Source organism: Monodon monoceros, unplaced genomic scaffold, assembly GCF_005190385.1.
Source record: "Monodon monoceros isolate NGI ecotype Baffin Bay Population unplaced genomic scaffold, NGI_Narwhal_1 Super_Scaffold_18, whole genome shotgun sequence".
Classification (NCBI taxonomy): Eukaryota; Metazoa; Chordata; class Mammalia; order Artiodactyla; family Monodontidae; genus Monodon; species Monodon monoceros.
The window spans coordinates 130,793,165-130,807,017 of record NW_021703774.1 but is presented as its reverse complement, the minus strand read 5'-3'; the positions used below and the strand labels follow the sequence as shown (position 1 = coordinate 130,807,017).

Genomic DNA, 13,853 nt, shown 5'->3' with positions numbered 1-13,853 from the left:
AGTCTGGAGTTCATGAAAAAGAGGGAGACCTATCACTAGGAACAGTTAATATGTGATTCCCGAGCTGGAAGAGGGCAGACCGCCATTTGAGAAAGAATTGATAAAACATACAAACTGAAACAAAGTCAAAACCAAAAAAGGCACCATGCAAGGTTAAAATTATGTGAATAATGATGTGCATTTGTTATTTTAATGTTTTCCAAGTGCATTTCATTTTGAATGATATACTCAGATAGTGCACATGGTAAGGGATAATTGAAAAAACGTGCAGAAGAATGGCTGCATTCAAAGAATAAACATACAGCTGCGAGGAGGTTAGGAGTCAAAGGGGTAAGCATATGCCCCGTCCCCCAGGGATCTCATTAGTGCACGAGTGACCGTATATGTAGAGGCTAAATGAATCTCACTGTTTGCAAAGACCCACAGTAAATGAGACAATGACAAATCAATAGTAATTAGGCCGATAGATTCTTATTGACCCAGATGTCTGAAACCAAATGCCCTGCTCTGAGATTCCTTGAGAGACAAAAGATTTATAGACATGTGCTTCTTCTTTTTTTTAATCCCTTTACTCTATAAGTGCAGTGATGCTCTTCTGAAGTTCAGTGTTGCTAGAATTAGTGCAGACTCTTGACTTCTGGCTGGAAAGGATGTTCTTGTGGCCATCGTTGGCCGTGTGACTGTGTTGGACCAGGAGCAGAGAGAGCTGGGAGATAGAAAACCAGGGTGTGATCGTATTCTCCCCACATATGTGGCCCTGGCCCTACCTTCCGTGGAGACCTCAGAGGATCCTTTCTTAACACTATCATAGAATCATTCTAAAACAGAGTTTGAATGTAGGGGCTTTGACAAATAATTCCTGGCTGGGGATACAGAAAACACATGGCTTCAGAATCACAGAGAGGGTTTAACTTTGGACTCGGTCACATGTCTACACGCCTTACTCATCCCCTCTGTAAAGGGGTGTTAGCGGTACTCAGCTCACTGGGCTATGTTTGAAGGCCAGAGGAGCAAGGAGCAGTAGTTGATGTTACTCTGGTCAGTGAGCCTTTTCCCAAGAAGATCTTCATCTTCTAATATGATGTAGGGCTGAAGATTTTTACAGACAGGAATGAGGAGTCAGGGCAAGAAGCAAGGAGAGTGCCTGGTAGGTTGGACTGCCCTTGCCTCCTCCCAGCACACTTCTCACACTTACACACGTGTGCACACACACATTCTCACACTTACACGCACTCACATAGAACAGTTTTGTTTTTCTGTATTTTCTATCTTGGAGTTCCACATAAAGTTTTTATTTAATAGGTGTTTGAAAACCACTACTCGTTTGTTTCTTTCTTTACACTTAGTTTAGAAAACTTTCAGGAATTTCATGGGATCCAGAGGGACACTCACAGTGTCACAAAACTAGAACTAGAAATCGCTGAGCTGCACCCCTAAAACATTTTAAATGTAAATAATAAATATTATCTTATGTATCTTAGATATCAACCTCCCTTGGTCATTGATCTCCTATACTTTTTTTCTACCATTATTCAAGCCATGTTTAAGGCTGTGGTTCCAAGGACACCAGTGGGAAGTGGCACGGGATGCCAACCCACTTTCTTCTAGAATTGTCAGTTCAAGAGAAGGAAGCACCTTTAAAGAGGGGAAGGGTAACGAACTTTTGTGTCATGCAGTGAGATTTCACCCAGTGAGGTATTTTATACCCATTATATGCATGGGAAAACTGAAGCTCAGAGAGGTTAAGTCACTGGCCCATTTTACCCAGCTAGGACAGGTAGAACCAGCATCTGAATGCAGGACTGCCTTGACTCCCAAGCCCATCATCTCTGTCTCCCTCTCAGGTAAATAGACTGAGAGAATGAGAAAGGTCCTCTGACTCCCTCATTCTACATGTGAAGAAACAAAGGCTTAAAGAGAGAAAGAACTAGTGCAATGTCATTTGGTAGGTTTAGGTTGGAAACCAAGCCTCCTAACTCCTGATCCTAACTGCATTCACTCCATCATATCACTGCCCTTAGCAAACTCCTATCCTGAGTCGGGGAACCATCTGCATTCACCATCATATTATTATTATAATTAAGAATACTGATTTTTAAAAATCCTTGACATATGTCCAGTAGTGTACATTTTGCAAAATCCTGTATCTTCATCTACATAGTCTCCTTTGATCTTCACAAAACCCTATGAGGTCAGTTGGGCAGGGATTGTGATGGTTGTTTTTACAGATGCAAAGAGAGTGGTTCAGAAAGTTTGAATAACTTTCTCACAGTAGTGGTTACACACCTACAGTGGAGTAAAGCCATTCTTGGATCTGGTCTTCTGAGTCCAAACCTTTCCACCTTCCACCAGGACAGGCCTCCAATCCTTGATGAGAGTACAGCGTGATTTGAGAGTGTGGTTTGCTGATTTCTATGGGTTGGGGGTGGTTTTTGTGCTGAAGCTTTTGGGACCCTGCTTACTTTCTGGATTTGATATGGGAGTACAAATGATTTCTTTCTACAGAGCAATTTGCTCCCTGACCCTACCCACCCCCCCACTTTTAAAAACAAAATCCACTTCTCTTCCAGATGCCAGAGTATCTATGCATATTTGAACAGTCACCTGGATCTGATTAAGAAGACTCAGCCCGTGGGTTTCCTCACTGTTGATTTACATGTTTGGCCAGATTTCCATGGCAACCGGTCTCCCTTAGCAGATCTGACACTAAAGGGCATGGTAAGTAACAGTCAGTCCTTGCACGAAGGTGAAGGCGGGCCAAAGGGCTACAGAGTTTGAAAGAAGCAAAGTGAGGAGAAGGCAAAAGAGGAAAAATAAACAAAGCCGGCCAACAGCCCACTGGGTTCTTGCAGATTCATTGCTGTTGTGAAGGCTCTTGCCGCTCCTCAGGATGATCTGCTGGAAGTTCTCATTGTTTCTGAGCCACCCTTGAGAGCGTTCAAAGCAGGATTTCTTACATGTAGCTACTGCTGCCTCTTTGTCCCACGGAGCGGCTGGAGGTCGCGAGCCCCTGCCTATGTAATCTTTGTATTTACATCAGTTTGAAGAGTCATGTTCTCCAGGCTGCCGGGTGAGTAAGTGGTAAATGTTACGACCTATGGTCTAGCTTACCGCAGCCACCCATCTGCCTAGGCCCTGAGTCAGGGCTGCTCAAAATGCATGCCAACATTATTAGGGTTTCAGATAAACTTTGGTAAAAGTAAAATAAAATTAATAACTTACGTTGGTGGTGAAATTCAGCTCTTAGTGACCTTCAGAGTCACTTCTAGTGCAGATATATGGGGCCGGAGGGGCCAGGATGACCTTGGTGGAAGAGCTCACAATCACCTAAGCTAAGAGGTAACATCCTGATGGCCAGGTGAAACCGGTTGCCTAAGAACAGCTTAGACAGAGAATTGTGTTTGAGGATGGACGAAGCATGTGAAAGCTAGGGAAAAAGAGCTAAGCTACAGTTCCAAGAGGCCAGGAGAGACCACAAACAAGAAAAGAGGCCATGAATTCAGAACTCACATGTCAAGAAGTGGAGAGCAGAGTGTGAGGTGCATCAAGGCGGGGGTTTAGAATGGAGGCCATGAGCAGTGCAAGGTTTATGCAGTGCGTGACAGTGGAGCAGGCCTGCTGGCTTGAGGAACTTCAAAACTTAACAGGCTTTGGCTTTGTGATTAATTCTGCTGAGAATATTTTAAATATTTTTATGAGGCCAACAGAAAGACCCAATCTTTATTTTCATTACCTACTTGACATAAGCAACTTCTGCTAATAAAAGGGAGTCATGGTGGAAAGAAAAGAAATTGGACATAGGGAAAGTGATGTCTGTCCGGAGTCCATGAAGTGTGGCCCACACAACAAATAATGGTCTCGGCCTCCTGTTTGGCCCATGGAAGCAGAAGAGGAATGTCTGGAGAGGGCCACGTGGCCACAGGCTATATATAGCTAGAAAGCCATACTTTCAGGCAACTGGCTTTCTGGGTACAAACAGAGGTTAGGGGAAGCACACATTTTGTATGAGTACAAAAATCCATGTCTTAATTAGAGACAAATATCTAAAGCCAAATATAGGAGACACTTAAAATGTTAAAGAAGTGAAGAAGCATGACCAGTTCATAAAATGACCCCCAAACAAAGCAGGGTTGTATCTTAAAATGATTGCAGCTCTGAAGTCCAGGGCTTGGATCTGGAGTCCTTCCTTTGGGGTCCTTTCCTTGCCAATACCTGCTGTACCAGCTTCATCATCCAGCATGGCAGGTGCCATGGCTTCCCAGTGGCTTTTGTCTGTGTTAAAACCAACCCTGACATCCAGAAACTTAAGAATTACCGTCATTAGGATTCCAATAAAGGTAGCCCAAACACAGACTAGAATGCCAAAGGAAACAATGGAGTGCTTTTAAGACTGTCTGTCTCACTAGAATAAGTATGTAATCACCAAAGGAGACTTCTTGCACGGGGACATATGCCCAATGGTATTAAAAATCCTGGTATATTTATCTTTTTAAAAGTTCTATTGTTTTATAAACATACCTTATACATCACCTGATGTTTCTTAGCAGTGATTTCCCTTAATAATTGCCCTTGGGTTAGCCTTACCTTTGAATAGCTGTCATTTGATGAATTTACCTCACAACACTGGAAGGAGAAGATGACCTAGATAAGATAGAAGGAAGGAAATTCTGGGCTAAAAATTTTCCCCAGGGCTCCCCTGGTGGCGCAGTGGTTGAGAGTCCGCCTGCCGATGCAGGGGACACGGGTTCGTGGCCCGGTCCGGGAGGATCCCACATGCCGCGGAGCGGCTGGGCCCGTGAGCCATGGCCGCTGAGCCTGCGCGTCCGGAGCCTGTGCTCCGCAACGGGAGAGATCACAACAGTGAGAAGCTCGCGTAACGCAAAAAAAAAAAAAAAAAATTTTCCCCAAAATCTCTCTTTTTTTAAAATTTTTATTTTATATTGGAGTATAGTTGATTTACAATGCTGTGTTAGTTTCAGGTGTACAACAAAGTGATTCAGTTATACATATACATACATCTATTCTTTTTCAGATTCTTTTCCCATTTAGGTTATTACAGAATATTGAGTAGAGTTCCCTGTGCTGTACAGTAGGTCCTTGCTGATTATTTTATATATAGTAGTGTGTATGTGTTAATCCCAACCTCCTATCTTGCCTCCCCCGCACCTTTCCCCTTTGGTAACCATAAGTTTGTCTTCCAAGTCTGTGAGTCTGTTTGTTTTGTAAATAAGTTCATTTGTATCATTTTTGTAGATTCCACATATAAGTGATATTGTATGATATTTGTCTTTCTCTTTTCAACTTACTTCACATAGTATGATAATCTCTAGGTCCATCCATGTTGCTGCAAATGGCGTTATTTCATTCTTTTTTATGGCTGAGTAATATTCCATCATATATATATAACACATCTTCTTTCTCCATTCATCTGTTGATGGGCGTTTAGGTTGCTTCCATGTCCTGGCTATTGTAAATAGTGCTGCAGTGAACATTGGTGTGCATGTATCTTTTATAATTATGGTTTTCTCTAGGTATATACCATATATATCATATGGTAGTTCTATTTTTAGTTTTTTAAGGAACCTCCATACTGTTCTCCATAGTGGCTGTATCAATTTACATTCCCACCAAAAGTGTAGAAGGGTTCCCTTTTCTCCACACCCTCTCCAGCATTTATTGTTTGTAGACTTTTTGATGAAGGCCATTCTGACTGGTATGCGGTGATATCTCATTGCAGTTTCAATTTGCATTTCTCTAATAATTAGCAATGTTGGCATCTTTTCACATGCTTTTTGCACATCTGTATGTCTTCTTTGGAGAAATGTCTATTTAGATGTTCTGCCCACTTTTTGATTGTGTTGTTTGTTTTTTTGATATTGAGCTGCATGAGCTGTTTGTATATTCTGGTGATTAATCCATTGAAGGTTGCTTTGTTTGCAAATACTTTCTCCCATTCCATAGGTTGTCTTTTTGTTTTGTTTATGGCTTCCTTTGCTGTGCAAAAGCTTTTAAGTTTAATTAGGTCCCATTTATTTATTTTTGTTTTTATTTTCACTACTCTAGGAGGTGGGTCCAGAAAGATATTGCTGTGATTTATGTCAAAGGGTGTTCTGCCTAAGTTTTCCACTAAGAGTTTTACAGTGTCTGGCATTACATTTAGGTCTTTAATACATTTTGAGTTTATTTTTGTGTATGGTGTTAGGGAGTGTTCTAACTTCATTCTTTTACATGTAACTGTCCAGATTCCCCAGCACCACTTATTGAAGAGACTGTCTTCTCTCCATTGTATATTCTTGCCTTCTTTCTCATAGATTAATTGACCACAGGTGTGTGAGTTTATTTCTGGGCTTTCTATCTATCCTGTTCCATTGATCTATATTTCTGTTTTTGTGCCAGTACCACACTGTTTTGGTGACTGTAGCTTTGTAGTATAGCCTGATTCCTCCAGCTCTGTTCTTCTTTCTCAAGATTCTTTTGGCTATTCAGAGTCTTTTATGTTTCTATACACATTTAAAATTTTTTTGTTCTAGTTCTCTGAAAACTGCCATTGGTAATTTGATGGGGATTGCATTAAATATGTAGAGTGCCTTGGGTAGTATAGTCATTTGGACAATACTGATTCTTCCAGTCCAAGAACATGGTATATCTTTCCATCTGTTTATGTCATCTTTGATTTCTTTCATCAGCATCTTATAGTTTTCAGAGTACAGGTCTTTTGCCTCCTTAGGTAGGTTTATTCCTAAGTATTTTATTCTTTTTGATATGATGATAAATGGGATTGTTTCCTTAATTTCTCTTTCTGATGTTTCATTGTTGGTGTATAAAAATGCAACAGATTTTGTGTATATTAAGTTTGTATCCTGCAACTTTACCAAATTCACTGATGAGCTCTAAGTAGTTTTATCATAGCCTCTTTAGGATTTTCTATGTATAGTATCATGTCATCTTCAGACAGTGACTGTTTTACTTCTTCTTTTTCAGTGTTGATTCCTTTTATTTCTTTTTCTTCTCTGATTGCCATTGTTAGGACTTCCAAAACTATGTTGAATAAAAGTGGTGAGAGTGCACATCCTTATCTTGTTCCTGATCTTAGAGGAAATGCTTTCAGCTTTTCACTGTTGAGTATGATGTTAGCTGTGGGTTTGTCATATATGGCCTTTATTATGTTGAGGTAGGTTCCTTCTCTGCCCATTTTCTGGAGAGTTTTTATCCTAAATTGGTATTGAATTTTGATGAAAGGTTTTTTTTGCATCTATTGAGATGCTCGTATGGTTTTTATTCTTCATTTTGTTGATGTGGTGTATCGCACTGACTGATTTGTGGATATTGAAAAACTCCTTGCATCTCTGAGATAAATCCCACTTGATCATGGTGTATGGTCCTTTCAGTGTATTGTTGGATTTGGTTTGCTAGTATTTTGTTGAGGATTTTTGCATCTATGTTCAAGTCTCTTTCCCTCAGTCCAATTTTGGATAACATCAAAATAATCACCCTAAATCTATTTATCATGTTACGCTTTTGCCAGAACCTACAATGTGACTACTTTTTCCAACATTCATTCACAAAATGTGTATTTGGTGCTTACTTTGTAGCAAGTACTGCTAAAGTATAATCCTTACATTCATGGAGCATATTTCAAGGGAGGGAGGTGCTTAATAAAATGTTAAGTTAAAAAAATACGTAACATCTAGAATGTCAAGAAAATCCCAGTAGGGCAAGAACCGTATATGATTTTTTCTTTGGGCTCCTGAAATATTTCTCTGAGCACATACTAAGTGCTTAATATGTACTTATTGATAATTGATAGTCAACATGGAGATAATAAGAGGTCATCTGTTGGTTTAGAAAAAATATACATGTGAACAATTTGCTAATTCTAAATGAATTAGATTGCTACTGACTCTTACTATCCCTATGATCAGTATCTAAAACCAGTCATAATGTCCGGGTAAATGAAGATAAGAAGTTTCCATTTTATTATAATTATGAGTGCCTTTGTTCATCAATGAATTAACTAATTATTTTAACAGATACAGGCCCTGTTATAGTTGGTGGGGGATATAAGTAACTGGACACAACTCCAGCTTTCAGGAGCATTAGTGTTTTGGTGGGGTCAGGGAGGAGAGGCAGGCAGAATATGTAAACAAGCAATGGGGATACAGGGTCAAACTCCAGGTCCCACTCACTGTCCAGCGCTCCTCAGACATGTGGAAGATGATAACCTAACATGGTCTCAGCACTCAGATAGGAGGCTTCAGATAGGAGGTGACATTGACACTGTGTGAAATAGGGAACGGGGTCTGGGACCAAGGGAAACATAGTATGTGCAGTGCTCTAGAGGGAGGAGAGCATGGCGTGTGAATGTTCACGATTTTTTTTATATCATTGTCTAACCAGTGATAGATTGCATTTAGCATTTTATCTAGGTAATTAAAAAAAGACCTTCTCAGAGAATGACTGGCCACTCCCTGTTCTCCTTCTGCTTCAGCAGCATCACACTCTCCCAGTTCTTTTCTCTCCCCTCTGTTCTCTCACCCTTGTTAGACATTCATCCATTCAAAAAATGCTGATTGGCCACCTACTATGTGCAGGCCTATGCCAAGCTGAGGGAACACAAAGAAGAAAAGAAACTACCTGTTCCAAGTTCACATGAAAATGGGGGAAATAATATTGTACATGTGTGAGAGTGTGCATATGTGTGTATGTACATAATGTATGATCCCTATAATGCAGACATCTATACAAGCCAAAGGAGGTGCTCGGTAAATATTAGATTTTGAATTTTTTTTTTAGGTGGCATTTGGGCAGCAAACCCTGATGCAGCCTTTCTCTGCGTCACTTGAGAATACCTGTGAAGATAAAAAAAATAAAAAGCGTAAACTCATTCTGACTTTAACAATTAAGATGACTTTCAACTAGGAAAACTAGAATTGACAATCTCAGAGAGAATCTGGGAAGATCTTCCGGAATCTAAAAGACTAAATGTAACTTGTTTGATAATCATAATATCTGACATGAAAACAAAATAAACCACCAGCCTTGCAAAAGTTGGGACCTCTCCACTTTCCGGTCCCTAGCTTAAAAATGCAAGGTCCCTTTAAGCCTAAAAACAGAGCAGTCATCCCTCTCCTCTGCTGCTGATGGTTAAGGTTTTTTGTTCTGTTTTGTTTTGCTTTTTGGAAGCAGCCAGTGAGTTTAATTTCCCAGAACTCCTCCGCAACCTGGACCTTATCTTCCCTTTCACTTCAATCCATTAGAAAACTGCCAACCCAAGTAGACAACTGGGCTGGAAGTCTGATTTAGAATGAATGGTGATGCACTGCAGTTCTAAGGACCCTGAATCAAACTCTCTTAAAGGGGCAGAGATAGGGAAACCCTGTGAATTTGAAGGAGGGGTGTAGTTTTGCATGTCTACCATCTGTCCTAGGATTAGAAAGCAGGGCAATGGTGATCCACCTCCGGGCAACAGAGGTACACAAAATAAAAACTGCTGAACTCTGGGAATTGGCAACTAGCTATAGAGCTAAAGAGGCAAATCCAAGTTACAGTTAGCGGGGCTGAGAGTAAATTGTGTACTGTATGCTGGGAAACACTGAATATGTATAGCGCTCTTGTTAAAATGAATTTAAAAGGTAATAAAGTGAGTCCATTAGGAAAAACATGTTGCACACAAAGAAAAAGAAATATCATTTTGAACACTTAAGGGAAAGGCCTCTTAAAAATTACTTACTACTGAAACCAAAAGAAAATATTTTAAAACTCCTTTGCATATTCAATAGGATTTTTTTTTAAAGCACATCTCTATGAAAGAGAGCAGAAACTTACTAGGAAGAAAAATGAGTTCAGATGGAAAGGCAATGGAATGAGGGGAGAAAAAGGAAATGATAAAGACAACTAAAAATACAAAAGCAGAATTAAAACTTGCATTGAAGGTTTTAATGCAAAACACATAATTTTTACTGAAGAAAATAAGATCAGAGCTGTCATAAGACATAGTATATATTTTAAATTTTTTAGAAAAAAATTTTGATGTAGGGGCTGTGGCTTATTTTCTTTTTAATTTCAACAGTGCTTAGGTCAAAGATAGGCACTGAATAATTGCCTATGGTTAAGCAGTTAGTTCAGTCTTCACTTGTCAAGTGAGGAATGAATAGTGATCTGCTCAAGGTCACAACACGGAGAAACAGCAGAGCTTAGATGAAAACAGGAATCCCGACTTTTAGGATGCACACTCATGAGCCTCCCTTAGCTCATACCTGTGGACTTCACGGAATGCACTGACTGTAAAACGTGAGTCCCCACAGTTCCATCATGCCTGGCTTCACACTGAACCACACTCCGTGGCCCAGTCCCTGCTCCCCTGTCTTGACCACCAGCCTTCTCACTCGTTCTCCCATCTTTCCCCTTACCCTGATTCTTGGATTTAAGCTCTGACCCTGTCTCTTCTCAGTAATGGTTCTCTTTTTCTTTCCACCCTCACTGACTCAGATTTCAAAAGTAATCACCACTCCTGGTTTGACCTGGGTCTAAACCCTTCCACTTTAGGTGCCTACCCTTATAAGTAGGAGCAGGGCATACCCCAGGAATCCTTCCATTAGGCTCGATAGAATCATTTTCTTTTGTCTGGTAAGAGTTGGCTCCCTGCCATGTCACTAGCTGTTTCATTTCTCCATTGGTGATGCATATGTTGACCTGCAGCACTGGGCTAAAAAGAGGTGGCGGTTATGGGGTGGGCAACTTAATGGTACGCTTAGACCAAGTAGCCGGCAATGTAAATATTTCTCCTTGCCACTTGATAAATGAGGCACGGAGAGGTAAGGGCTGTACATATGATGTTTGAAAGAAGCAGAGGCTTGGGTAATAGCAATCAGTCACAAGACATTTAACACCAGTGATTCTACGTTCTTTACAAACGAAACAAAACAATGCTTTTTAAAGAAATATGACGTGGTCACACATAAAGAGATGAAGCTAAATACTCACCACCAGGAATGGTTGCATGTTTTAGATAGTTTGTGTATGTGTGATTGTTTTTTTTCTGAATGGTTGGTTAGATAACTTTTACTCTAGTGAAGCAGTAAAGTGAGCCCAGGATTTGAAGCCAGACCTGTATTGGCATCCTGGCTTGAAAATGTGCCGGTTGTGTGCCCTCTGAGGTTAGCTCTGTGAGGTCCGTCTGTTCATCAGGAAGCAGGTGCGGCACAGGCTTCCTTGCAGGGTCATTGTCAGGATCAAATGGAGAGACTGTCACACAGCAGACAGGCAGCAACAGCAGCTGCTTTTGAATCTGTAGCTCCTGCTGAGTGGCCCTTACTTGCATGTTTACAAGATGGCCTTTGAACTCCGGGCAGCCAATCATGAGCCGCCCACCTTAGTCCCAGGACCAATGGGGCCTTCCAGTCACGGAGGTCACCAGCCATGAACAATCCGCTAGAGAGGCTGAACAATCACTTGGTCCCTCACAGGAACCAAGTTTCATGCAGGGGTAGAGATTAGTCTTCTCTACTTAAGCATTTAAGTCCTTGGCCCTCAGTTTCCTCAGCAACACAGTAAGCAGCTCAACTCTGGTATACCTTACAAAACAGGAGGAGCTGTGAAAGAGTCCTTGCCTCCTTGTATACATGACCAGTTTTTATTCTCAAATTAATATGACCTCTTTGTTATGGTGGTGTTTTTTGAAAAGTTCTTTTCCTGAAATGCCCACTCAAAGAAATAAATTACCTCAGAGATATATCAGGCCGTGAGAACACACCATATTCACCAATTGGTTGAAACGTGTTTTTCCTGCTTCACTTTGCAAGTACAACACTACCCAGAACGGAAAGTTATTTTCTGGTTCTTTGAAGAGCTGTGATTTCTAACATAAGGCCATATGCTGCTCAAACTGCTAGAGAGGTTGAGTGCTGTTCCAAGCGTTCTTCAAAGCAAGTACAAAGCAACGTGCATGTGGAAAACTGGGAGAGAGTCAGGAAAGAAGCGTTAAGAGATCTTAGCCAGTTCCCAGAGTGACTCCCAGCTAGAGACAGGCATCACTAAACAGAGTCAGACGCGGTGGAGTCAGCGACTCGGATGAGTATTTGCAAGAGCTCAGGAGAAGTCAGGGGCTGAATCCCTGTGGCTTCCTCCGATGGGGAGATGGATGATGGAGCTGGAAGCTCATGGGCCAATTAAGCAGCCTTTGAGTGATATATTTTAAGCCTTGGAAACACATGGACTTTTTGATATGAGTTTGTTGATGTTTTTGTTATGATATAGTGCTGTTTTATGTACCATTTTTTACATATTGTTTTTCCCTATGAAAAATTGAATCCTATAATGAAGCTTAATATCCTCAGTATCGTTTAACTGGTTTTGGATAATGTATTTTTTTTATTGAAGCAACTAATTTACCAGCTGGTATTGTGATTTGTAATACGTGCTGTTTTTTCAGGGACCGTGATGTACCAAACACCATGGTAGATGCTTTCCAAGCATCATCACCAACTTCCCTTATAACCCTGCAAGACAGTGTAATTACTGCGTTGAAAGGAATGGAGAATCTGAGGGTCAGAGAGTCTAAGTAATTTACTCAGAGGAGAAAAGAACAGAAGTGGTAGTAGAACCCAGTCAGTTCAAACCGAGGTCACTGACATTCTCTGAGAGGAAAAAAATGAAAAACTAGATCTTTATATTTTTGGCATTCCTTCGGCTCTATTTTCAATATGTCTGAAATATTTCTCCCTCATTTTAGTGATTTTTTTAAAAATGATTTTGCATTACGGAATCAGACTTTTCTTTCTTAGTGCTTTTTATCTTCGTTGTATACACCAAACAACAAATAAAACTGGGGGTGAGAGGGGTGGTGTGGACTGTGGACAGGAACCCTTCCCAAGGTAGTGTATAATGACAAAAGTCTGAGGAGTGGGACTTCCATGGCAGTCCAGTGGTTAAGACTTCACCTTCCAGTGCAGGGGGTGTGGGTTCGATCCCTGGTCAGAGAGCTAAGATCCCACATGCTTTGTGGCCAAAAAACCCCAAAAAATACAAAAAAAAAACCCAGAAGCAATATTGTAACAAATTCAATAAAGACTTTTATAAAATGGTCCACATCAAAAAAACTCTTTAAGGGCTTCCCTGATGGCGCAGTGGTTGAGAGTCCGCCTGCCGATGCAGGGGACATGGGTTCGTGCCCCCGTCCGGGAAGATCCCACATGCCGCGGAGTGGCTGGGCCCGTGAGCCATGGCCACTGAGCCTGCGCGTCCGGAGCCTGTGCTCCGCAACGGGAGAGGCCACAGCAGTCAGAGGCCTGCGTACCGCAAAAAGAAAAAGAAAAAAAAAAAAAAAAAAACTCTTTAAAAAGAAGACTGAGGAGTGAATCAGGTGGAAATCTGCCAGGAAGACCCCAGGAGATAAATAATGAGAAAGAATTAAGGCAAGAGGACCAAGGATGGTATCCAAGTTGGTGTGTAAATCCAAGACAGGGTTAGATGACAGCAAGTGTGGACCAGGACGGTTGACCAAAACAGCCTTGGTTACACTGGTGCAAACGTGTGTTAAAATGACTTAGATTTAGAGCATCAGAAGCAACGCAGACAAAAGCGTGAAGTGCCTGGTACATCTGGAAAACAGCAAATGGACCAGTGTTAAATGGTGTAGAGTTCACCAGTAGAATAAAGTTGTGAGGGAGAATGTCAGTCCATCATGCAGTCGTTGTATGTGTATTAGTTGTCTGTTTCTGCTATAATAAAATACCACAAACTTAGAGGCTTAAATTTATTATCTCACCGTTCTGTAGGTCAGAAGCGCAAGCTGGCTCAACTGGTTTCTCTGCTCCTGCTTTCACAAGACCAGAACCAGGGGCTTTTATCTGGAG

The 13,853-nt window shown here is 41.1% G+C and overlaps 1 protein-coding gene across 11 annotated transcripts in view; it reads left to right on the top strand.

Annotated features, from left to right (window-relative positions):
- FGGY (FGGY carbohydrate kinase domain containing) overlaps nt 1-13,853 on the top strand; it is a 432,084-nt gene that overhangs the window by 301,551 nt on the left and 116,680 nt on the right. For all 11 annotated transcript variants that reach the window (XM_029226879.1, XM_029226872.1, XM_029226868.1 and 8 more), the window contains one exon: nt 2,571-2,718. In XM_029226879.1, the coding sequence (XP_029082712.1) occupies nt 2,571-2,718 (148 nt within the window). The remainder of the gene's footprint in view (nt 1-2,570; nt 2,719-13,853) is intronic.